The following is a 27,720-nucleotide window of genomic DNA, read 5'->3' as shown; positions in this document are numbered from 1 at the left end:
TGCACACTAGGGCTTCACCACAAGAAGGACCGTGCCTGGCTTCGACTGGTTCAAGGAGGTACTCCCTGTTTGCTACAGGTGAAAAATTGCTAACCAGAGTCCCCTGCACCAACTCCTGAAGAAACTGACTAGCTGACCACTGTCCAGTGGCCAAATTGGAGTTTGTGCCAGGTGCATTCTGGGAGTTGTAGTCTGCACCCTCATGGAGCATCTCAGAGCTTCTAGAACCTTGGGGTGAGCTGTGGCCCTTAAAAGAACCTTAAAAGAACATCTGGGAGAAGATCCAGAAATTTTGAGAACTTTTTTAAAAAGCTTCATAAAGGGACCGACTTGCCGCAGCAACACTAGCCGGCATGCCTTAACTGCAACCCAGCCTGACTTGCAGGTTCGTCGTGGTGAAGAAAATCTCCGAAAAAGTGACTACGTCCAAACACAGAAAGTTCACCGGGACCTCCAAGGCAGTGTATACGAAGATGGCTCCAAGGATGTCAGATCAAGATTCAGATTTGCCCCAGTCGAAGGATTTTCATCTAAAAAAAAAAAAAAATATGAAGTCCGAAGGTAAAAATTTCCACTGAGGGCTACCGCGATGCGAATCGGAGGAAGGGTTCCAGGAGGTCGGATTGGACTGACGACTTGGCCCAACTGAAGAAAATCTTCAAGAAAACGACTAAGTCCGAAGGTAAACTTTTGACTAAGGCCTCTCACGGGCTGTAGACGAGCAGGGCTCCACTGCGGTCAGTCTTAAACTTTGACTTTGCCCCAGTCGAGGTGCGACCAGATTGGCGCTATTTGTTTCTCAGTGCTAAAAAGCATTAATTATTTAAAAAATCATATCTCCTGTCCCCTTATCCGATTTTAATCGTTTTGGTGTCATTTTAAAGATAAAAATATAATTTATTTTTATAAATTGGTGTTGGATTTTTATTGTTTTGTGTGTTTTACATATTTACTGTTTTGTGAGTTTTAAATGCTTTACACATGTCTCCTAAATTAAGCCTTGTTGCTAGTTGTCAAGCTACCAAGGGTTGAGCTGAGTTTAATTTATTGAGACATAATGGACCTAAGTGGAGGTTAGTGGCCTATTGCTAAGTGTAGGTTCTTACCTGCCCTTACCAATAACCCATTTTCCAAACAACATAAAATAAATTATGTTAAATGTTAACAGAAGACAGGCACAGAATACAAAAAGTATGTTATGACTTGTTTAAAGTGCCCTGGAATTTCAGTGTTAATGACTATATGCGGACAGCAAAAGCGCAAACTCAAGTAAGTTATACCTAATTTGCTAACTTTTCCCTACTGTGATTTAACGTAGGAGCTCCTTCACCTTCTGAAAGTTATGACTTTGTTTTTGATAACAAGTGATAACAGAGACCAAGTTAAGACACACAGACAAGATTTAATTGTTAAGATGCTGTAATCTTCTCCAGCAACATGATCTACCATGTTTTAGAACACTATTGGTCAATGTATGCAGTCCTAGTGATTTGAAACTACAGTCAGTGTTTGTCCAGCCACTATTAACAACTACAGTATCACATTACTTGTTAGTAAGTGTAGTGTGTCTTCCTTTACTGCCTGTAGAACAGAAAAGTATCACCAGAGGATCCGTGGGTAACTGGATGCTATTTCTTTAATAGACACTACAAATTTCTTCCAGTACTGTCAGCGCTATTCTAAAGGTCCAGAGCATACAGATCAGATCTGCATAATGCCCACATCTTTACCAGCACTTGTACTCTGTGTCAGCACCATAGTATATAACCAGCATAAGGTACCACATATTGTGTGCTTTACATACATATCTTCATATTTGCACCAGAAGGATTTAGTTGTGGGGGCTCATATTTCTTGCTAAGTGCTGTCCAGTACCATGCACCCGAAATCCTGCACTCCAAGTCCAATTCCATTTGAACAAATAAGGGGGACTCAAGATTACTGCACTGGCAGCAAAGCCTCTGTAAATGCAAAATAATCCTGTGTGAGTTACGCCTTAGAACATAAAATATTAAACTGTGCTTCCACCATTTCCTTCTCTCTTTATGTTATGTACAACAGCTAATATTTCAAAAACAAGGTAGTTTAATCAACAAGGAAGTGGCAAAAGAGTAGTAGATTGCTACACAAAATTTCAACAAAGCAAGCAAATACCTGGTAGAATCTGATGTAGCTGCATTTCCATAAGTCTTTTAATATCAAGTCTTTGTTCCAAGTCTTCACTATTTAAGCCAAACTTCTGCACAATTTTATCAATGGCGAGATCTATTTCTTTTATTTGAGGTGCAGTTGGTGGGGGCAAGGTAATAAGTAGTTCTTCTTCTTCCTTTTCCTGCATAAAACAATACACATTTTTAACAATGATTCATAAATATCTACTTTTTTTTTAAAAATTGATTAACTACTGAAATGAAGACCTTGCTATGCAAGCTTGAAAAAGACACACTGAATAAAGACAGTAAGTGTTCGCATTACAACACAGCAATATTAAAAAAAATAAAAAGCAATGACAAAGCCAATTGGTTTCCGTGTAAACAGCATTGGTGCATGCTTGCGACTCCATGCACTACCACATAAAGCAAGATCTACTAGCTTTGACGATGCATATGTTAAGCAGCTGGCGTTTGCACCCGTATGCCCGTCCCTGTTTGTGTAAACTTCAATGTGTACAACAATGTATGATTCGCACATTATTCTATGTCAGGACCGGAGGCGAGGTTTATACTTTCTTAATGCTTTTTTTCTTCACTTTAATTTAAACAGCATCCTAAAAAAAGAGACACTTCCCAAGAATCACCATGGTACAACCAATCAAAGTCTATACTGACTGTATGTACCCAGTTTCTCTAGCTGTCCTCCCTTTTTCTGTGCTGCTCAAAGAAAAAATAAGTGGGCTTACCCTTCGGGGATTCTTTCTTTCTTTATGAGGTTTTCCGTTTGGTTTAATACGTGGTGTTTATTTACATTGATTACTGGCTCTGCCGTCATTTCTCCTCTGCAGATGCCCTCATTCACTGAACAGTACTAGAAAATAACAGCAGTGGGTGTGGCCCACAGACCAATGGAGTAAGATGTGGTGGCCCAGTAATGATGAACATACATACCTTCGTCAGACGCTGTTTGCTGGGAGTGCCGAACGCAGGTCTTTCAAAAAACATATCAACAATGACTCAGATGAAAACGGATCGCTTGGGGACTCAGATGACAATCCAGGAACCAGCAGCCCCTTCAAACTGGCCCCGGAACCTAAGCGCCTTAAATCAGATGAAGGGGGGCAAAATTCTGAGGTTCCACTAGACACGCTGAACCCAGAAGATACCTTACATTCTAGATAGTCTGAATAGGCTCCAGCCAAAAAGGTTGCAAAATTCATTGCCTCACAGCTGAGGAAACTCATGGACAAGGAAGTTAGGGGATGCCTCGTGGCTGAATGCTCCGGCACCAGTTTAAAAGGCAAAGTGGTGTCCATGCCAGAGATCGATGGACACTTTCATCAAGGACCCAAAGAAGAGCATAGACAGGGCTTGCCAAGCTTGCCAGGCCAAACATTTGGACATAGCAGGGGTGATCACCAAGATACTGAATATGACAGATGACGCCCCAGAAGCCCTTTTTGGAATGAGTTCAGAGAGAGGTCACCTTTCTAGGTAATACAAATTGCACTATCTCCACCGAGAAACACAGATCGCTCCTCATAAAAGTGTACCCAAAACTTGGGGACTTGGCCAGATGGGAGGCCAGCACAGTGGTTTTAGGGGACCTCTTTGGTGACTTCTTCTTCAAAGAACTGGGCTAATGTGTTTACACCTTCCCGTTCCTTGACAAGGTGCAGTTCTCTACAAATAAAAATCTTCAGAGAACATGGGGTTGCCTGCAGAAGCATTAGAAAATTTGGGGAAGATGGTGAGAATACTATGGATTGGATCTGTAAAATTGGAACTACGTGTTTTGTAATGTGGTACTGCTGAAATAATGTTGCTATGTAGGATTTGTGATGTTACTGGAAAACAATAAACTTGTTTATAAATAAAGAAAGAAAAAAAATTCTTGGGAGGGGTCAGAAGAGTAGGGCACTCTTCTGACCACTTCCCCAACCAAGGTCCTCAAAAAGAGAAGGCACCTTGCAGACAAAAATCAATCAAACTGATTCTTCCCTTTCAGGGTAGCTAACAGAAATCACGCCGGCTGACGAAACTTCAACCCTTCAAACAGATAAACCAGTAAGTCTGATCCCTTCTTTTGCCAAAGAATTAGAGGGGAGGTTGGCTTCATTTGCACACAACTGTCATGGACGGATCAACGATGCATAGGTCCTTTAAACCGTCTATGACTATTTAAAGAAGTTCCCTGCTTGTCAAAGCAATGCTGGCTCCTACAGGAGATGGGAACCGGCTGGGGATACGGGGGTACTGAGGATCCCCCCCCCCCCACAGTCTTGTCACTTTCTCTCTCTCGCTCTTCCATCCCATTATGGTGGTTCACTATGGGATGGAAGAGAGAGAGAGAAAGATAGTCAGTGGTCTATCTATACAATGACTTCAAAGCATCACACTAGCAATTAATCTCTGGCCTACTGGTAAAGCTTTTGAGCATCACTCAGTAGGTTCAAGGTTCAAATCCTGGTATCTCATGGCAGTATGTCTGTTTATTTACTCGTGTTTTGAATGGTAAACATTCCTAGTGATGGAACTTTTACTTTTACGGCTTTTCCCTATCATCTTTGGATTGAATGTCATAGAGATGTCTGGACAGTACATAGCAAAAGAGTCACCTGCGATCCAGTGGTTAAGTTCTCAGAACCTCACACAGAAGGTTTGGGGTTCCAGTCTAGGTGTGTCAGTTGTCATTTTTCAGCTTTAAATTCTTTTAAACTTCAAATATTTAAAATACATACAGAAAGGTGATATCACTCTTTGTACTTGTCAAATACGTTTTTTGTTCAGTTTGTCAGAAAATATCTCATTCCATGTGGTGCGTTGTTGGGTGGTTGTAGGAGGTGGCTCTTGGGCCTAGCCACAGGCAACGCCCTGCGGCCAATCCCTGCCGCGCATGGCCAAAGGTCACGTTTAGCACAGTGTTAAGTGGTTGAGGCCAACTTGTCCGCGCATGGCCGAAGGCATTGGTTGGATTAAAGTGCAGTAATTAAAATTATTTTACAGTAAAAAAAAAAAAAAAAAAAAAAAAACAACAAAGGTTACAAGGATGTTATAGTTAGGAAATAATTTTTTTTTTTTTTAAATTGACATTCGCTTAAAAAACCCAAGGTTACAGGGACATTATAGTTAGGCTCACATTTTAAATGTACAATACCATAGTAATTCATCTGTTATAATTAGTTATTGCAAGTAACTATAACTTGTGACCTAAGGTAACTAACTCCTGTCCTCGCCATGCACTGCTAATTACCCCAGATGAAATACGAGCCTGCCTATAATGTCCCTGGAACCTTTGCTTTTCTCAGTATACATATACAAACATATATATATATATATATATATATATATATATATATATATACACACATATACATACACACACACATACATACATTTATATATATATATATATATATATATATATATATATATATATATATATATATATATATATATATATATATATATATATATATATATGGAAAATGTCACTTACCCAGTGTTAACTTAAACGACTACACGCTGCCAGGGAGGTGGGAGGGTGCATGTGAATCTGCAGTGGAACACGCCACAAACAGATGTACACTGGGTAAGTGACATTTTCCGTTCAATGGCATGTGTAGCTGCAGATACACATGCTGTGCATAGACTACAAAGCAGTTAGTCCTCCCCTAAAAGCAGTGGTTAGCCTGTAGGACTTGAAGTTGTTTGAACTAATGTTCTGAGAACAGCTTGACCTACTGTGGCTTGCTGTGATTCTAAAACATCTACACAATAGTGTTTAGTAAATGTATGTGGTGTTGACCAAGTAGCTGCTTTACATATTTCAGCCATTGGTATGTTTCCTAAAAAAAAGCCATTGTAGCACCTTTTTTCTTGTGGAATGTGCTTCAGGAGTAACTAAGAGTTGTCTTTTGGCTTTAACGTAGCATGTTTGGATGCATCTTACTATCCACCTTGCTAATCCTTGTTTTGAAATGAGGTTACCAGTATGAGGTTTTTGAAAGGTTATGAACAGCTGTTTAGTTTTCCTGAATGGTTTTGTTCCATCTATATAGTACATTAGTGCTCTTTTAATGTCTAATGTATGTAGAGCTCTTTCTGCCACAGAATCTGGCTGTGGGAAGAAGACTGGTAGTTCCACTGTTTGTTTGATATGAAAAGGTGATACCACTTTTGGAAGAAATGTAGGGTTAGTTCGTAGTACAACTTTATGTTTGTGTACTTGGATGAATGGTTCTTCAATAGTGAAAGTCTGAATATCACAGACTCTTCGCAATGATGTAATTGCGACTAGGAAGGCAACCTTCCATGTTAAGAATTACATTTGACATGAGTGCATAGGTTCAAATGGTGGGCCCGTAAGTCGCATAAGCACTATGTTTAAATTCCAAGAAGGAACTGGAGGTGTTCTGGATGGAATAATGCGTTTTAAGCCTTCCATGAAGGCTTTAATAACAGGAACTCTAAATAAAGAGCTGTGCTGTACATTTTGCAAATATGCTGAAATTGCAGTAAGATGTATTTTTATGGAAGAGAATGCTAAATTTGATTTTTGTAAATGACGTAAATAGCATACAATGTCTTGTATTGATGCTGTAAGAGGGACAATATGTTTAGATTGACAATAATATGCAAATATTTTCCGTTTGTTAGCATAGCATTGTCTAGTAGTGGGTTTTCTTGCTTGTTTAATGACTTCCTTACATTCTGATGGTAGTTGTAAATACCCAAACTCTATGACCTCAGGAGCCAAATCGCCAGATTGAGTATGTTGGGATTTGGGTGTCTGATCTGTCCTTTGTTTTGTGTCAACAGGTCTGGTCTGTTTGGTAGTTTGGAGTGTGGTACTACTGATAGGTCTAATAATGTTGTGTACCACGGTTGACGAGCCCAAGTTGGCGCTATGAGTATCATATTGAGTTTGTTTTGACGCAATTTGTTGACTACAAATGGAATGAGTGGGAGAGGGGGGAAAAGCGTAAGCAAATATCCCTGACCAATTGATCCATAGAGCATTGCCCTTGGATAGGGGATGTGGGTGTCTGGGTGCAAAGTTTTGGCATTTCGCGTTTTTGCTTGTGGCAAACAGATCTATGTTTGGTGTTCCCAATTGTCGAAAGTATTTTTGAAGTACTTGAGGGTGAATCTCCCACTCGTATGATTGGTAATGATTTCTGCTGAGAACATCTGCTAGTTGGTTGTGTATCCATGGAATGTATTGTGCTACCAGGTGAATTTGGTTGTGTATGGCCCATTTCCAAACGTTTTGAGCTAGGAGGGAGAGTTGGGACGAATGAGTCCCTCCTTGCTTGTTTAGGTAATACATGGTGGTCATGTTGTTTGTTTTTTGTGATTAGGATATTCTTTTGTTTGAGAAGAGGGTGAAAAGCTTGGAGTGCTAGGGAGACAGCTAACAGCTCTAAGTGATTTATGTGTAGCTGTTTGTGTTGGGCATTCCACTGTCCTTGGATGTTGTGATTGTTGAGGTGAGCTCCCCAGCAAATCATTGATGCATCTGTTGTAATTATGTTCTGAGGCACAGGGTCTTGAAAAGGCCACCTGTTGCTTATATTTGTGGAATCCCACCATTGAAGGTACATGTATGTTTGGCGGTCTATCAACACTAGATCTTGAAGTTGACTGTGTGTCTGTGACCATTGTTGTGCAAGGCACTGTTGTAAGGGCCGCATGTTTAGTCTTGCATGTGGGACGATTGCAATACATGATGCCATCATCCCTAATATTTTCATGACAAATCTGACAGTGTACTGTTGACCTGTGTGTATCTGTGCGATTATATTTAGAAATGCTTGTATTCTTTGCGTATTTGGACTTGCTAGCGCTTTTTGAGTATTTAGAATTGCACCTAAATATTGTTGTATTTGTGTAGGTTGTAGTTGCGACTTTTGGTAATTTATTAAGAACCCTAGCGTGTGCAGGGTTTGTATTACGTAAAGCGCATGGTTTTGACATTGCATATGACTGTTTGATTTTATCAGCCAATCGTCTAGATATGGAAAGGCATGTATATGTTGTCTTCTTAGAAAGGATGCCACTACTGCTAGGCACTTTGTGAATACCCTTGGAGCTGTGGTTATTCCGAAGGTTAACACTTAGAACTGATAGTGCTTTCCTTGAATGTCAAACCTGAGATATTTTCTGTGCACCGGATGGATCGGTATATGAAAATACGCATCCTTGAGGCCTAATGTTGCCATGAAATCGTGTTTGTGGAGTAGTAGGATAACATCCTGGAGAGTTCCCATGTGAAAGTTTTCTGACAGTATGTAAAGGTTGAGGGTCCTGAGATCTAATATTGGCCTTAGGGTGCCATCCGTTTTGGGAATCAGGAAGTACAGTGAGTAAACTCCCGTCCCTACTTGATTTTGTGGCACTGGTTCTATTGCTTGCTTGAGTAATAGAGATTTGACTTCTTCCTGTAACAGACTGATGTGTTCTGTGGATAGTTTGTGTTGTTTTGGTGGAATGATTGGGGGAGTTTGTATCAATTCTAGGCAATAACCATTGCGGATAATTGATAGTACCCAATTGTCTGTGGTAATGTTTTGCCAATTGGTGTGGAACATTTGTAGTCTTCCTCCCACAGGGGATGTGTGGAGTGGAAGGGAATGAAACAAATCACTGTTTAGTGTGTTGTGAGGTTTGTTTAGGTGTTTGATATTTCCCTCTACCACTGGGGTACTGCCCTCTATATGTGCTTTTAAAACCACCTCGTTGGTATTGAGGTTGGTAGGCTGGTTTTGGCTGCGATGTGGATGCCTCTGCAGTTCAAGCCCTAAATCCACCTCTAAACTGAGGTTTCCGAAAGGATCCCCTGTATTGTGTGGTGTATAGTGCACCCACAGCCTTTGCGGTGTCTGAATCCTTAAGCAATTTTTCAATTGCAGTGTCCACTTCTGGGCCGAAAAGTAGTTTTTTGTTGAACGGCATATATTCAACACCGCTTGTTGGATTTCGGGTTTGAACCCGGAGGACCTGAGCCATGCATGCCTCCTGATTGTTACAGCAGTGTTGACATTCCTGGCAGCTGTGTCTGCTGAGTCTAGGGCAGACCTAATCTGATTATTGGTGTTGGCTTGCCCTTCCTCCACTATCTGCTGTGCCCTTTTTTGATGTTCCTTGGGGAGATGCTGAATTATACCTTTCACCTCATCCCAATGGGCCCTGTCGTATCTAGCCAACAACACCTGTGAGTTGGTTATTCTCCATTGGTTGGCTGCCTGGGATGCCACTCTTTTCCCTGCAGCATCAAATTTCCTACTCTCTTTGTCTGGTGGGGGTGCATCACCTGACGACTGAGTTTGCCCTCTTCCTGGCAGCGCTTACCTCTATGGAGTCTGGGGGGAGTTGTGGAGTTATATAGACAGGATCAGAGGGAGGTGGCTTGTATTTTGTTTTTACCCTGGGAGTTATTATTCTTGCTTTAACAGGCTCGCTAAATATTTGATCAGCATGTTTTAGCATGCCCGGGAGCATAGGGAGCGACTGGTATGTTGTATGCGCGGAGGAGAGTGTATTAAACAAAAGAATCGTATCCAACGGTTCAGTGTGCATGGTGACACTATGGTATGCTGCAGCCCTAGCTATTACCGGATTGTACCCTGTACTATACTCAGGTGGTGAAGGGCTAGAGGGATAGCAGTCTGGATCATTGTCGGGAATGGGATCTGGATCATAAAGATCCCATGGGTCTACATTATCTTGCTGCGAGTCAAACAAATGTGATGGTGACTGCATTGGTGTAGGACTGGCAGGAGGAGAGATATGCAGGTGTGGAGAGTGATGAGGAGAAGGAGGAGGAGAAAATGAGGGAGGTGGTGGTCTCTCCTTTGGCTTTGGCACTTTAGCTGGAGGCTGTGTAGTGTCCAATTCCTCCTGAAAGGCTAATTTCCTCTTAGGTTTTAAAGGAGGTGCTGTTAATATTCTGCCAGTTTCTTTGTGGATATGAATCCTGGCTTGCCTTTCGTCCATCACTTCAAATATTGGCAGTACTTAGGTGTCCTCCTCAGAAGTCTTATGGCTTTCTTTGAGTGTTTTTGAAAGTCCATGCTCCTCCTGCTCTTTTCGGCTCAGAAGCTGGCTTTTTCATTATCGAAAAGGATGGTGTTGTGGATGGTCTTGGCTCAGAAAGAGATTTTCGAAATTTCAACTCCGAAGGGCGGTGTTTGCTCGAGTTGGACACAGAGCCTTTCGTCAACTCCGATGGTTTCGGAGGAGTGGCCTTTTTCGTTGCCTAACTGGCAGTTTGGTCACCGGGTGTCTTCTTTCGGGTCGAGACATGGCCTTCCGGCAGTGGCGTACTCAAGGTCTTGGGATGGTACAGGGGCAGGCGAACTCAAGTGTTGTCCTGCTGTGACCGGTCTGTCTTCCTCGGATTCCTGGTCGGAGTCGGAACCTCGAACGGAGAATGCTGTTTGCATGATCTCTACCTCTTCGACGTCGAGATGTTCGGAGCCTTTGGACGCCATCTCGAGCCTTCGTGCTCTTCTGTCCCGACTTGTCTTTTTTGATCGGAAGGATCTGCAGGCCTCACAATTTTCTTCCAGATGTTCCGGGGAAACGCCAAGTGTTGGTCTGTATAAGGGAATTTGGCGTGGCACCGAGGACAGAATCGGAATGGAGTCCGATCCATGAGCATTCTACGCGGTCGGCCCAACCAGGCCCGAGTTGGGCGTGCGCTCCCCGAAGGGCGAGTAGAGATGTCTGTTCCGACGGTATTGAAGTGCCTATAGAAGATGTAACACAACCGATACAATACAGACGAAAAATGAAGCGCTTTCAATGTTTTCCAATTTGAACTAAACGGAGCGAAAGGAAACACATCCGAAATCGACGGCGGAAAGAAAACAATCTAACATGCAGTCGATGCCCATGCGCAATGGAGCCGAAGAGGAGGAATCACTCGATCCCGTGACTCGAAAACACTTCTTTGAAGAAAAACAACTTGAACACTCAGAGCCCAACACTAGATGGCAGAAGTATATGCACAGCATGTGTATCTGCAGCTACACATGCCATCGAACATATATATACACACACATACATACACAAACATACACACATATACACACATACATATTGTTGGAAAATGGGTTACTGGTAAGGACAGGTAAGTACCTCCACTTAGCTATAGGCCACTTACCTCCACTTAGGTCAAGTTAGGTCTCAATAAATTAAACCCAGCTCAGCCCTTGGTAAATTGGCAACAAGCGACAAGGCTTAACTTAGGAGACATATGTGTAAAGCATTTCAAAATCACAAAACAGTAAATAAGTAAAACACAGAACATAATAAAAACCCAACACCAATTTATAAAAATAGATTATATTTGTATCTTTAAAATGACACCAAAACAAATAAAATTGGATAAGGGGAACCGGAGATATGAGTTTTTAAAGAGTTAATGCTTTTTAGCGCTTAAAAACTAATAGTGCCAATCTGGTCATCTAGTCACACCTCAACCGGAGCAAAAACAAAGTTCGAGGCTGACCGCGATGGAGCCCTGCTCGGCTTCAGCTTGCGGGAGGCCTCGGTCAAAAGTTTACCTTCAGACTTAGTCGTCTTCTTGAAGATTTTCTTCAGTGGTACCGAGTCGCCAGTCCAATCCGACCTCCTGGAACTGTTCCGGGGATACGCGTCGCAGGAGCCCTCGTGGAGATTTTTACCTTCGGACTTAGCTGTTTTTTTGGAGCTGAAAATCCTTCGACCAGTGCAAACCGGAATCTTGTTCAGACGTCCTTTATGCCCTCTTTGGATACACTGCCTGGGAGGTCCCGGTCAACTGTCTACGTCCGGACTTCGTCACTTTTTGGGAGATTTTCTTCACCAGAACAAACCTTCAAGTCAGGCCAGGTCGCGGTTGAGGCAAGCTGGCTAGAGTTGCTGCAGCGGGTCAGTCCCTTTATGGAGCTTTTTTTCCAAAAGTTCTCCAAACTTCTGGATTTTCATCCAGATGTTCTTTTTAAGGTTCTTTTGAGGTCCACAGCTTACCCTAAGGTTCCAGAAGCTCTGAGATGCTCCTTGAGGGTGCGGACTACAACTCCCAGAATGCAACTGGCGCAAACTCCAAATTGGCCACTGGACAGTGGTCAGCTTCTTCAGGACTTGATGCAGGGGACCCTGGTGAGCAAATGTTCACCTCTAGCAAACAGGGAATCCCTCCCTGAACCAGTTGAAGCCAGGCAAAGTCCTTCTTATGGTGAAGCCCTTGGGTGCAGCAGGTGCAGTCCTCCAGAGTGCAGTGTTCAGTTGCAAGTCAGTGGTCCAGCAGGGCAGTCCTCCTTCTTCTTCTGTAGTTCTTCCTTGTTGGAATCTGGAAGGGAACTGAGGTGTGGGTGCAGCTCTGCCATATTTATCCTTGCTCCAGGGTGAAAAATAGGGGGGTCCTGGTTCTCCAATCGGGTGCAAGGTCCTTCCCCTGTGATGACACTTCCTGGAAGTGTGGGAAAAATCAATCCAAGGGAGCAACATTCCTCAACAATCCATCATGGCTGAAACTGATTTTTGGAGGTTACATCTGGCTGAGCCCACCCACTGGTGTGGCTAAAAATCTTAAAAACCCTTCTCCTGCCCTCTCCTAATCTAATCGGGGGGGGGACCTAATTGTCTGTGTTAGCAGAACGTGAGGGAAGTGCTGGGTTGCTCCAAATGTCCTTCCCGGTCTTTGAAGACCAGTTTGGCAGCCCTCCCCCTTCCTGCTTCTTCATCTGCTGAGGGAAGATCTCCTCCCACAGGCACATTCCTTTGTGTTGTTCAGCCCAGGCTACTTCACATCTTATCAAGGCAGCCTGGCGAGGCTGTCAGAGGCTGGCCAATCAGAGCAGAACACTACAGGGCTGAAGTCGGCAACTTTTATGGTAGAGTTTAAAACTCTTTACCTGAACAAGTTATATTAAATCCAACAATTGTAATTTGTGGGATTTATTATAACAATTAATTTGATACCAAACCTGAGGTATCTGATACTTAAGGGGACTTTATAAATTAAAATAAAGTCTCCCCATTCTAGCCTAAGGAGGCCATTCACTACAATGAGGGGAAACAAATGTGGTTGTTTTACCTCACCAGGGCTCATAAAACTATTTTTATAAGGTCCCTGATTATAGTTACATGGCACCCAACAATAGGGGCACATAGGGCATACCATAGGGATGACTTACATGTAAAAATAAGGAAGTTTAAGACGTTGGAAGTACTTTTAATTCCACAGTCGAATTTGCATGTAACTTTCTTTTGAAAGTAGCTAGAAAGGCAGGCCTGCCTTTAAAATGACACTGGGCACCTCAGCAGTGCACCTATGGGTGCACTACCTATGCTGCGGTCCCTAAACCTACATGCCCTACCATATACTGGTGACTTATAGGTAGGTTGACGTTGCCAATTAAAATTAGCCTAGTTTGCACACTGATTTTACACAGAGCACAGGCCCTGGGACTGGTTAGCAGTACCCAGGGCACCATTAGAGTCAGGAAAACACCAGCAAAAAGTGAAAAAAGGGGGCAAAAAGTCAGGGGTCCTCTGCAATCAGCCCTGTTTTCTCACACACATATATATAGATACACATATACATACACACACATACATATATGTACATACACATACATGTATATATATACACATATACATACATATACATATATATGTATACATCTATACATACATACACATTTATTCACATATATACACATTTATATACACACATATACATACATATATTCACATATATACACATTTACATGCACAAATATACATATATATATATGTATATATATATATATATAAAAAATATACACACACACATATATACATGGATATATGTATATATCTATATACACATATTTCTCAATTCAATCAACTTTTTTCCATCTTCCACAACCGCACCGAAGTGTGAGATTTCAACAGCACCACAACTTCACTTCCCACAAAAGGATCCCGACATTGCACAGGGTGATTCAATTAATCGATTTATTTGAACAATTAGTGACTCCCAGAGGAGAGAAACAAGTTGACCCGTTTCGGCTAGCAAGTCTTCTACTGGACCACTTCCCTTACAGTGCACAACTAGACCCATATACATTTGTCCCTCATTGCTTTCTCCCTCTTCCACCACACAACCCGGCTCCTACCGTCATTTCCCATGGAACTATGGGCGCAATCTTTAAATGGAGAAATTCAGGAGCTATTGTTTCTCTCAGATTACAATATTAGAGAGCGACGTTTGCAAACAGTGATATGCATAATCGTACAGATTCATATATTCCATAATCTCAGGAGACCCATAGCTATACTCTGTTTTGTTAAGTAGGTCTCATCTGTTAGGAAGTAAATACGACATATTTACATGGAACTGTTCATGATTATACAAAGCATCAGGTCATCACTGTAGGTTACCAATCCTATACTTCGAATATACAAAACTCTCAACCTTTAGTACTTGGAGGACTGTGTGGACATAAGTATAAGTGCAAATATGAATCAAAAAATATATACATAGGATATAAAGTGACAAGTGCTGTAAACAATCTATCACTCTATAGAGCTCATCCGTTAGGAAATAAATACAACATTTTTACATAGAGCTGTTCATGATTATACATCACTTCAGGTCATTAGTGTATGTTACCAGTCCTATACTTGGTGTATACAAAACTCGCAACCTTTAGTCCTTGGAGGACTGTGTAAACATAAGCATAAGTGCATATATGAATCAAAAAATATATTTCTAAGCTATAAAGTGACAAGTGCTGTAAAAAAATCAATCACTCTATAGGTTGGAGGTCATTGTGCACATTAAGGCATCAGGTGTTAAATCCATCATGGTTGTATCACAAACAGTCTCTTCGCAGGAGTTTATCTCAGCAATTTTATATGCCATGCCATTCTATCTGGTTCCTTACATTCAACCCCAATGTTATACGGCACAGCCCAGCATAATGCAGGCAGTGTGTCCCTAAGTGCAAATGTGGTCTTCCATTCCACCACAATGCATTACATAAAAGCACTTGCATTTCACCATATCATATTCTTTCAATTTACATATATAAAGTGCTTATATTGCTGAGAGTTCTAAAATCCCCTACTCCCTCAACTAATAGTGCATTAACTCTATTACAAATGCTGATAGCATGTATGACATTCACTAAATTGAAAACGTTACTACACAAGACTGCAATAAAAATATTTCTATCCTAATATATCATATCATTACCCACATATATTTATGTCAGGAAAAACACCTGTCCATAAACCTCTAGTTCTTTAGGATGATATAATACACAAAAGATTTAGGTAGAGAACATTCTACCAGCACTGGGCTAAGTGTATCAGAGTCACAGATGCACATGTAGCTCGGCATCCCGGTTGTGCCCCCACAGATTCTCGGTCCCCACAGTTAAGATCATCTTTGATTCCAATCTTCTCAATTCTAGGACCCTCTCTCCGTTCTTGGGGTTCATTTTAACTTCTTTGATGCCACAAAAAGTAAGTTAAACTCTGGTAATCTCTGTCATGCACATGTCAGAAGTGTTTAGCCAATTTATATGTTCTATCTTGATTCTTGATCACCTGTAGGTGCTGCAAAAATCTAACTAAGTTTGTGTATTGTACTACCCACATATTTAAGACATGAGCACTGAATAACGTACACTACAAATTCCATTTCACATGTGATTCTATCTGAAATCGGACAGGTTCTCCCTTCAAATGTTTGCATGTTCGTTGCATATTGACAGGCCTTACAGTGGTTACATTTCCAAAAGCCCAGACTCTTTTTCGTGAGCCATGCTGTATTTGGTTTGCTCATAAACAAACTTTTTCTTAGTATGACACCCAGCGATAGAGCTTTCCTACATGTGATTTGTGGGTGAGATCCAATAAGTTGTTTGATATGTTCATCCTGTTGTAAGAGATGCCAATTTCTTGGTATGATTTTTTTTTATATTTCTGTGTTCTTTATTGTATTCCAAAAAGAGCCTAGGCTCAGATGAGTCTGTTGTTTCTTTTTATTCATTTCTTGCAGTGCCTTGGACTGTTGAGTTCCAAAGAGTAAATCATCTCTTTTTATTCGTAACTATTCCATAGGCATCCACAAGGATTGTATATGGATGACCTCTTTCCTGAACCTTCTGCATCACAGCCAATATCTCTTTTTCAAAGACATCATCATTAGAGCGTGTCCTACGAGCTCATAGGACTTAGCTATATGAGATGGTCAATTTCAAGGCCTTGGGGTGTTCACTGCTGACATGCAGAATAGAACTGCATGCATGGTTTTGATATATATGTGTTTCCACTTGTCCATTTTTCACTTGTACTTGCACATCAAAAAATTCAATTTTGGTTTTACTCCAAGAGGAAACTAGTTGGATGTTAAAATGGTTGTTGATCAATATCTTAATATATTCATTTAGCATGTACACTGGGCCACCCCAAATGATGAATAAGTCATCAATGAATAGCACCCATAGAATCACTTTGTCGATATATCTGTTCAATTCATCTGGCCACGCTATCTTTTTTTCCCACCAGCCCATGTACAAGTTGGCATAGGTCGGTGCGAATGCGGCTCCCATCGCCGTACCTTGTCGCTGGAGATAGTGGTTGTTGTCAAATATAAACACATTATGATTTAAGCAGAAAGATAACATATATATCTTATATATATATATATATATATATATATATATATATATATATATAGATGGTGGGATGTGCACAGCATGTGAATCTGCAGCGTCCCATGCCACGAACAGATGTACACTGGGTAAGTGACATTTTCCATATATATATATATATATGTGTCAAATATAAACACATTATGATTTAAGCAGAAAGATATATATATATATATATATGTTATCTTTCTGCTTAAATCATAATGTGTTTATATTTGACACATATATATATATATATATGGAAAATGTCACTTACCCCGTGTACATCTGTTCGTGGCATGGGACGCTGCAGATTCACATGCTGTGCACATCCCACCATCTAGTGTTGGGCTCGGAGTGTTACAAGTTGTTTTTCTTCGAATAAGTCTTTGAGTCACGAGATCGAGGGACTCCTCCCCTTTCGGCTCCATTGTGCATGGGCGTCGACTCCATCTTAGATTGTTTTCCCCGCAGAGGGTGAGGTAGGAGTTATGTATATAGTAATAGTGCCCATGCAATGGAGTAAGTATGTATGTACATATTGTGACTAAAAGTGATATATTTACAAATTTACAAATGTACAAGTTTTATTTTTTGTCAACTTAAAACGGCTACAGGCTCCCGGGGAGGTGGGAGGGCGCATGTGAATCTGCAGCGTCTCATGCCACGAACAGATGTACACTGGGTAAGTGACATTTTCCGTTCGATGGCATGTGTAGCTGCAGATACACATGCTGTGCATAGACTAGTAAGCAGTTATCTCCCCAAAAGCGGTGGCTTAGCCTGTAGGAGTTGAAGTTGTTTGAAATAATGTCCGTAATACTGCTTGTCCTACTGTGGCTTGCTGTGTTGTTAACACATCCACGCAGTAATGCTTGGTAAATGTATGAGGCGTAGACTATGTGGCTGCCTTACAGATTTCAGTCATTGGTATGTTTCCTAGAAATGCCATAGTGGCACCCTTCTTTCTAGTGGAGTGTGCCTTTGGTGTAATAGGCAGTTCTTTTTTTGCTTTTATATAACAGGTTTGAATACATTTAACTATCCATCTGGCAATGCCTTGTTTGGATATTGGATTCCCTGTATGAGGTGTTTGGAAAGCAACAAACAATTGTTTTGTTTTGCGAATTTGTTTGGTTCTATCAATGTAGTACATTAGTGCCCTTTTGATGTCTAATGTATGTAATGCTCTCTCAGCTACAGAATCTGGTTCTGGAAAGAACACTGGGAGTTCCACTGTTTGATTTAAGTGGAATGGTGATATGACTTTAGGTAAGAATTTAGGATTTGTGTGTAGAACTACTTTATGTTTGTGTATTTGTATAAAGGGTTCTTGTATGGTAAAGGCTTGTATTTTACCTACTCTTCTGAGAGATGTGATAGCTATTAGAAAGGCTACTTTCCATGTTAGGTACTGTATCTCACATGAGTGCATGGGTTTAAATGGTGGACCCATGAGTCGTGTTAATACAATGTTGAGGTTCCACGAAGGAACTGGTGGTGTTCTTGGTGGGATAATCCTTTTGAGACCGTCCATAAATGCTTTCATGACTGGGATTTTGAATAATGAAGTTGAATGCTTAATTTGTAGATAAGCCGAAATTGCTGTTAGATGTATTTTAATGGATGACAAAGCTAACTTGGACTTTTGTGTAGTAGGTAGCTTACGATGTTTTTTGCAGATGCGTGTAATGGTTGGATTTGCTTATTATAGCAGTAATAAACAAACCGTTTCCATTTATTTGCGTAGAAATGTCTTGTAGTAGGTTTTCTAGCCTATTTGATGACCTCCATACATTCTTGTGTAAGGTCTAGGTGTCCGAATTCTAAGACTTCAGGAGCCAGATCGCTAGATTGAGCGATGCTGGACTCGGGTGTCTGATCTGCTGTTTGTGTTGAGTTAACAGATCTGGTCTGTTTGGTAGTTTGATATGAGGCACTACTGACAGGTCTAGTAATGTTGTGTACCAAGGTTGTCGTGCCCAAGTTGGTGCTATTAGTATTAGAGTTTGTTTTGGCTCAACTTGTTTACAAGATACGGAATGAGTGGGAGAGGGGGAAAAGCGTAAGCAAATATACCTGACCAACTCATCCATAACGCATTGCCTTTGGAGTGAGGCTGTGGGTACCTGGATGCGAAGTTTTGGCATTTTGCGTTTTCTTTTGTTGCGAATAGGTCTATTTGCGGTGTTTCCCACTTTTGGAAGTAAGTTTGCAGTATCTGGTGATGAATTTCCCATTCGTGGATCTGTTGGTGATCCCGAGAGAGATTGTCGGCTAACTGGTTTTGAATTCCTGGCATGAATTGCGCTATTAGGCGAATGTGGTTGTGAATCGCCCAATGCCATATTTTTTTTTAGCTAAGAGACACAATTGTGTCGAGTGTGTCCCTCCCTGTTTGTTCAGATAATACATTGTCGTCATGTTGTCTGTTTTGACAAGAATGTGTTTGTGGTTTATTAGTGGTTGAAATGCTTTCAACGCTAGAAATACTGCTAGTAGTTCCAAGTGATTTATATGAAGTTGTTTTTGTTGAGTGTCCCATTGTCCCTGGATGCTGTGTTGGTTGAGGTGTGCTCCCCACCCTACCATGGAAGCATCTGTTGTGATCAGGTATTGAGGCACTGGGTCTTGGAAAGGCCGCCCTTGGTTTAAATTTATAGTATTCCACCATTGAAGCGAGGTGTATGTTTGGCGGTCTATCAACACTAGATCTTGAAGTTGACCCTGTGCTTGTGACCATTGTGATGCCAGGCACTGTAGTAAGGTCCGCATGTGTAATCTTGCGTTTGGGACAATGGCTATGCATGAGGACATCATGCCTAGTAGTTTCATCACTAATTTTACCTGGAACTTTTGGTTTGGGTGCATGGCCTGTATTACGTTTTGGAATGCTTGTACCCTTTGTGGACTTGGAGTGGCAATCCCTTTTTTTGTGTTGATTGTTGCTCCTAAGTAATGTTGAATTTGACACAGCTTTAGGTGTGATTTTTGGTAGTTGAGTGAGAACCCTAGCTTGTGAAGGGTTTCTATAACGTATTTTGTGTGTTGAGAACACCGTTCTTGCGTATTGGTTTTGATTAACCAATCGTCCAGATACGGGAACACATGTATTTGCTGTCTTCTGATATGGGCTGCCACTACGGCAAGGCATTTTGTAAAGACTCTTGGCGCTGTTGTTATCCCGAATGGCAACACTTTGAACTGGTAATGTATCCCTTGGATTACAAACCTTAAGTATTTTCTGTGGGAAGGATATATGTGTATATGGAAATACGCATCTTTGAGGTCTAATGTTGTCATGTAATCGTGTTGTTTGAGCAAGGGGATTACGTCTTGAAGTGTCACCATGTGAAAGTGATCTGATTTGATGTAAAGATTTTGTGTTCTGAGATCTAAGATGGGTCTTAGAGTTTTGTCTTTTTTGGGTATGAGAAAGTACAGGGAGTAAACACCCGCTCCTTTCTGATGAATTGGTACTAGTTCTATTGCATCTTTTTGCAACAACGCTTGGACCTCCAGTTGTAATAAATCTATGTGTTGTTTGGACATGTGTGTTTTCGGTGGGACATTTGGAGGGAATTGTAGGAATTCTATGCAATAACCATGTTGGATAATGGCTAGGACCCACGTGTCTGTTATTTCCTCCCAGTTTTGGTAAAAATTTGTTAGTCTCCCCCCCACTGGTGTTATGTGTTGGGGATTTGTGACACTGAAGTCACTGTTTATTTTGCAGTGTCTTGGGACTTTGGAACTTCCCTCTAGTTTTAGGGAACTGTCGCCCTCTGTATTGTCCCCGAAAACTTCCCCTCTGATACTGGCTCTGGTATGTGGGCGTTGTTTGTGAGGTTGAGGGTTCTGTGCTCTGTCCTCGAAACCCCCCTCTAAACTGTGTTTTCCGAAATGTGCCTCTGCTCTGTGGGGAGTAGAGTGCGCCCATGGCCTTGGCCGTATCTGTGTCCTTTTTAAGTTTCTCGATAGCAGTGTCCACTTCCGGCCCAAACAACTGCTGTCCTTTAAAAGGCATATTCAGCACCGCCTGTTGAATTTCTGGCTTGAATCCTGAGGTGCATAGCCATGCGTGTCTCCGTATGGTGACCGCTGTATTTACAGTCCTTGCAGCTGTGTCTGCTGCATCCATTGCCGACCGTATCTGGTTATTAGAGCTACTCTGGCCTTCTTCCACCACTTGTTGCGCACGCTTTTGGAACTCTTTGGGTAAATGCTTGACGAAGTGTTGCATTTCGTCCCAATTAGCCCTATCGTATCTTGATAGCAAGGCCTGTGAATTGGCAATGCGCCATTGGTTGGCTGCTTGTGCCGCAACCCTTTTCCCCGCTGCGTCGAACTTGCGACTTTCCTTGTCGGGTAGTGGTGCATCTCCCGATGTGTGTGAGTTCGCCCTTTTGCGAGCTGCACCTACTACCACTGAGTCCGGTGTTAATTGCTGCGTGGTGTACACAGGGTCTGTTGGTGGTTGTTGGTGGTGGTTTGTACTTTTTTTCCACCCTTGGAGTGATGGCCCTGCCTTTCACAGGCTCATGAAATATTTGTTTGGAGTGTTTCAACATTCCCGGTAACATAGGGAGACTCTGGTAGTGGCTATGTGTGGACGACAGAGTATTAAACAAAAAGTCATCTTCAATTGGTTCTGCGTGCAAGGTGACATTGTGAAATGCAGCTTCTCTGGACACCACCTGTGTGTAAGCAGTACTGTCCTCAGGTGGTGATGGCCTCGCTGGGTAGCAGTCGGGACTGTTATCTGATACAGGCGCATCATCAAGATCCCATGCGTCAGGGTCATCTTGGCTCATCCCTGTATGTGTTGGGGACTGCATCATTGGTGGAGTGGCCATTGGTGATGGTTGTGGTGAGCGATGTGGTGATGGTGGCGGAGTTACTTGTCTTGCCACCTTTGCCTGTGGCTGTTTGTCTTTCTCTTGGAAAGCAAGTTTCCTTTTCATTCGGATTGGAGGGAGAGTTCTTATTCTCCCTGTCTCTTTCTGAATGTGGAGCCTTGTTTCTGTGTAATCTGGCTCCCCAGCTTCTAGCTCCTGCCCAAATTTGTCTTTGCAATTGTGAGGATAGTCCCTGCTCCTCTGTGTAGGAACTTGGTTTCGGCTCCGAAGCCAGATGTTTCGGTATCAAAACTTTTTCAACCGTATTTTTCGTCTCTGAAGACACTTTTTTGGCTTTCGGTGTTCCGATATCTCGGTGCCGATCTTTTTCGGTGCCGGTTTCTCGATGTCGAGATTGCTCTGACCTGGTGTCTCGGTGTCGAGCCTGTTCTGTGCCGGTATCTCGACCGGAGTCGGGTGACTTCGACACGTGCGTGCCCTTTTTCGGTGCCGATGGTCGGTCACTTAATTTTCGGGTTAAGCCATGGCCTGCTGGCGGTGGCGTCCCCTGGGCTTTTATGTATTTTCCATGAGTTTTGGCCAGGGGTGTTTTACTCACGGTTTTCGGCGTCTGTTCGGTTTCGGCCTCGTCCGAGTCCGAATCCGCAATGGAGAAGGTTTCTTCTTCCTCCAAGTGTTGGTGTCCTGCCGGCGCCTTTGAAGTCTTCTTGCTCTCCGGTCTCTTAGCGTTTTCCTCGACCGAAACGCTCGATAGGCCTCGCAGGTTTCCTCTTTGTGTTCTTGAGACAAACACAAATTACAGACCAGATGCTGATCTGTGTAAGGATACTTGTTGTGGCATTCGGGGCAGAAGCGGAATGGGGTCCGCTCCATTAGCCTTGAAGACGCACGTGGTCGTGCCGACCAGGCCCCGCTGGGGAATCGAAACCCCGAAGGGCCACCGGAGCTCTTCAAATTTCGGTGTCGATCTGCATTAACTAACCTGATACCGAACACAAACAATACCGTCGAATTTTCCATAATTTAACTAACTTTCCGAACCGAAACAAGGAGCGAAGAGGAACACGTCCGAACCCGATGGCGGAAAGAAAACAATCTAAGATGGAGTCGACGCCCATGCGCAATGGAGTCGAAAGGGGAGGAGTCCCTCGATCTCGTGACTCGAAAAGACTTCTTCGAAGAAAAACAACTTGTAACACTCCGAGCCCAACACTAGATGGCGGGATATGCACACCATGTGTATCTGCAGCTACACATGCCATCGAATATATATATATATATATATATATATATATATATATATATATATATATATATACACATACATACACACACACACACTCCCCCCCAGTGAAGGGGAATTACATAAAATTCAGCAGAAAACTAGATCTTGGTGCAGAAACATCTTTTTGTATTATGGTGTGAAGCTATTAAATAGTTTTAGAGTTATTAAAGAAAAAAGATGTATCTATATTTAGAGACGCGGATGCAATGTGGATCCACAGAGGTGGATCAATGCACCAACATCAAAGTCGTGATATGCTGGCTGCAACCTGACAAGAACGTTGCGGCCGCCATTTTGTGAATCGAGACACAAGGATTAATATAAAATATAATATACGGTGTCAGTATAGAGGTATCCTGACCTCATAGGACTGACTGAGGAGTCTGTGAGGGACACCCACTCAGTGCAGACTCATTCATGTGAATCTGTGATGGATGCGTCGATCTAGAACCCAACTAAAAAGAATAATATACCCAAACACAACTACTCAGAGACCCACAAAACCACTACTGCACCCACTGACAGACCCAGACAGCCACTCTCACACCCGTTCACACTCACACCCACTGACAGACCCACAAAATTACTACCACATCCATTCACAGACCCACACAGCCACTCACTCACACTGATTCATACTCACAACCACTCACAGAACCACAAAGCCACACACACCCACTCACTCACACCCACAAAACCACTCACACCTCCTCACAGAACAATACAGCCACTCACACACCCATAGAGTCACTAATACATCCACTCAGACCCAAAGAACCACACACACACACACAATCAGATCTACAGAGGCACTGACACAACCACTCCGACTGCCACCTACACCCCCATACAGCCACTTAAACATCCACTCACAGACCCACACAGGCACATACACACCTTTACAGTAAAATTGGATCTGTCACGGATCCTCACACAATATAACAGGCAGACCCCTTATTTGGTCAGTGGTCCGCAACTGAAAGGTTTGAAACAAAAAGAACCCGTGATTGGGAAAAGGGTTGTGAGCCTTTGCGTTTATGATGAGTAGATGAGAATTACATGTACAACAGGATGCAGTTTAAGTTGTTGAAGAACACCCTATTGCCTAAGTCAGAGAAATACACACTGTCTTTTTTATAGGTTTCTTTCATATCAAACTGTAAGTTGTTATGGTATATAGAACTCTCGTTGTGGTCAGGAAGAAATGCAGAAACAGTCTTATTGACAAGTTTCCTGGATTTCTCTATCTGTGGACAAAATTCAATTGATCACTACCACTTCTGTCTTTGGCAAATGCTGGAGAACACCAAGGCATTATGTGGGAAAAGTGACATTAATCTACCAAAGTATCCTTCATTAGGATTTCCAGTCCTACCCAGTAATTTTGCATAGGTCTTTGCCACGATCGTGCACAATCATGAGATCAGGATGTTGGCAATCTGTAATGCCTTTAACCAAAGGCAGCAATAGATGCCACTGTAACCCTCTCTGGCCAACCCAAGTAATGTCTACAGTAGGTAAACGTAGATCCCTGTCAATGCCACTCTATGGCCCACAATCAAGACTGACCATTTTGGAGACAAGCAGGAGTATTACACAGGAAAGGGCTGCAGCAGAATGAGGCAGTTTTAAGATGAAAGCCAGTTAAAATGGAGCACCACAAATAAAATATAAAAGAACATATTTGATTGGATGGTGGAGATGTGCAGGGAGCTAAAATTAGATAGTGATGTTAAGACAAAAAAGTAACTAACTCTGTGATTGGATGTGTAGCCCTGCGGTTGATCCGCAAATAACCTACCAAGTTGGGCTTCTTTACAGAAAACATTGAAAGGGTAAAAAAGAAAAGTGACCATTTAGAAGTGGTAAAACAAAAATAAAAGATGAAGTGATTTGTCAAGTGATTTGCTAAGTGCAGCACTATAAGCCATAGCACAGTGGGAAGGGTAGCCATTACTGGTACGTTTCTACTAAGATTGCCAAACTGCCATATTTCTGACTTGAGATTTGTAGTGGAACACAGATGTTAACAGATATTAAAATAAAACTTGGACACCAACAAAGATTTTACAGTTATGTGAATTAGGTTGTACTAGAAACAATATATATAAAAATAAAACCTGAGTGTATATAAGCTGAAAGAAAATGTGAAGCTTCTAGACAATACAGTAAAAGGCAAACTACAAAGGAGATTAGATGAGAACATTAAGTAAAAAAACAGTGAGCGGCAAAGGAGGTAGAGGATTTGCTATTCTGAAAATATTGTTGATTTATTAAGCCAGTATGAATGAATGTTTTTGAAATTAGATGTGGGTGCTTGCTTATAATATGTAATTTAATGGTATGTAATTTCCACCCACTCGCATAGTGAGGCAGGCACTTTCACAGCCAGTTACACTCCTACAAAAGCACATACGCACTCAATAGTCCTATAGACAAACACTGACACTCCATCACACACCCATTTACTCACCTATACATCCACTTACATAGTCATTCACACACCTATGCAGGCACCTTCACACCCACTCACACACCTATACAGCCATTCATGTACCCATCACTCAGACCGCCAGTTGCACATGAACTACTTACACATTCATACACCCAGTTAAATGCCTAGTCACCCACCAATACAGGTACTCACAAACCTGTTTACAAAACAATACAGCCACTCACACACCCACTCAGTGGCAAAGATATTTACCCAACTACACACCCATTAACACAGCCAGTTACCAATACATACAGCCACCTGCATACCCATTTAGACCCCCTTAAAGCCACTAACACACCCAATCAAACACCCACACAGCTACTTGCACATCCAGTGACACACCCATGCAATCACGGATACACTCACTCAGATATCCACTCATCCACTGACACACACAGTCACCCACCCATACAATTACTCATATACCCATTTATATACCCACACTCAGACACTTATGGAGCTTGTTACACACTGACATAACCACTTATGTACCTATTCACTCGCTTAAATTGTGTAATGTAATAGTATGTAACATAAAGGTAAATGTATTATACATTTGCTATTGAGATATCTACTTGTGTTTATAAAGGAATGAAAGATGTAACAGTGAGGTGAAAAAAATTAATTATGCTTGGTGACAGCATCCATAAACTGGGCAACAGATGCCATTTTTTGTGCAACTGGCATATGACATTTGCTACAATGTGTGAGCATGTCTTCCAGTTTTGGTGAAACAGTGGGGATGGTAACCATCTAGTCAAGAAGTATGGGTCCCACATATGGTCCTGCTGCTGATGATGCACCACCTTCTCTCTCTCTTATGTTGTGATATGGCCTATGTATGGTTTTCAGGTGTTTCCAAAATAAAGGATGTGCCATGTGAATACTACTTCACTCTAACTCTGGACAGTTTTTTGATGCACATATTGCACTGGACAAATTTTATGAAGATGTTTATTTCTCCTAAAGGATGGTCAAAATATTTTCAAACGTTGGAGGAAATCTTTGAAGATGGTAAGTTATCTCCTTCTTGGTCCTGCTCTTCTCTCCCTCTTATCTTAAGCAGAAGATATCTTAACTTTGAAACACTCTTCTTTTTAAGGAAAGCCAGAAAAACTGAGACCTGTGGTTTTGAGTCTGTATCCAGAGAGATTGCAATGTGGATGGGGGAGAGTTAGTGTATCCAATAGGAAGTTCATGTTTGGGTGTGTTCCTGGAATTGCAGCAGAGTTGTGGTGGCATCGCAGCAGAGCCGTGGATCCATAATATGAATACAAAAAGAGAAATACTTGTTTTAATGCATTTATAGAAAGTTTACAAACGTTACCTTAAGCTGTATTGTTAATTGCTCCTTTTAAAATGTATAGTAAGAATAAGTGTGTTAATAAAAAGTATTTATAAACTTGTGAAAATGTATATTACTCAATTGAAAGCATGGGTGAGATTGTAGTACAATTTATATTAAAAAAACAGTGAAATTCACTAAAAAAACAAAGGCTAGAGGGGCATTATAGTTAGGTAATAGAACTGAAAAAACCTTAGAAATTCACTGAAAAAACAAAGGTTACAGGGACATTATAGAAAATAGAATTTAAAAAAGAAACATAGAAATTCACTGAAAATACTAAGGTTCGAGGGACATAATAGTGAGGCTCAGATTTTACACACACAAAACCACAGAAATTCAGCAGTTATATTTTTCTGAGCAACTATAACTTACACCATGGCAATGCACTGCTTATGTCCTCACATTTTACATCACTGATGACATTGTGACATCACTAATGACATCATCCACTGAGTGTAAGTCTTTTGTAAAAGCTTCTGAGGCTTAAAGATATATACTAAGTTACTGCATGGGTTAAATTACTATTCTTACTGTACTACTGAGTGATACCATTTCTAATATATATTGTCTGATATAAGACCCATTTTTAAAGTGGATGTACTATTTAAGAGTGAGGTCTGAGGGAAGAGGCTAGTCTCGTCTCGCAACCTACTACGCACACCCATCATCCAAGGGAGAGGTCTCACTGGAGAGGCCAGTCTCTCCGTACACTCTACTATGTGTAGGATATAGGTCTCAGTAGAGAGGACATTATGCCCCACATAGTATTATTTCCCTACAATTTTGTTGCAACTTTGCAAGACACTTGCAGTAGTAGCTCAAAAGCATCAGGGAGTGCAGCTTGCCACCTGGACACGTGCAATCACGCAAAAGGCTCAAGCAAGATTTGAGGGGCAATTA

General features: G+C 41.7%; 1 protein-coding gene across 2 annotated transcripts in view; it reads right to left on the bottom strand.

Annotated features, from left to right (window-relative positions):
- TUT7 (terminal uridylyl transferase 7) overlaps positions 1-27,720 on the bottom strand; it is a 1,097,449-nt gene that overhangs the window by 986,849 nt on the left and 82,880 nt on the right. For both annotated transcript variants that reach the window (XM_069228237.1, XM_069228248.1), the window contains exon 4: positions 2,155-2,332. In XM_069228237.1, coding sequence (XP_069084338.1) covers positions 2,155-2,332 — 178 coding nt within the window. The remainder of the gene's footprint in view (positions 1-2,154; positions 2,333-27,720) is intronic.

This window comes from Pleurodeles waltl, chromosome 1_1, assembly GCF_031143425.1.
Source record: "Pleurodeles waltl isolate 20211129_DDA chromosome 1_1, aPleWal1.hap1.20221129, whole genome shotgun sequence".
Classification (NCBI taxonomy): domain Eukaryota; kingdom Metazoa; phylum Chordata; class Amphibia; order Caudata; family Salamandridae; genus Pleurodeles; species Pleurodeles waltl.
This window is presented reverse-complemented; position numbering and strand designations above follow the sequence as displayed.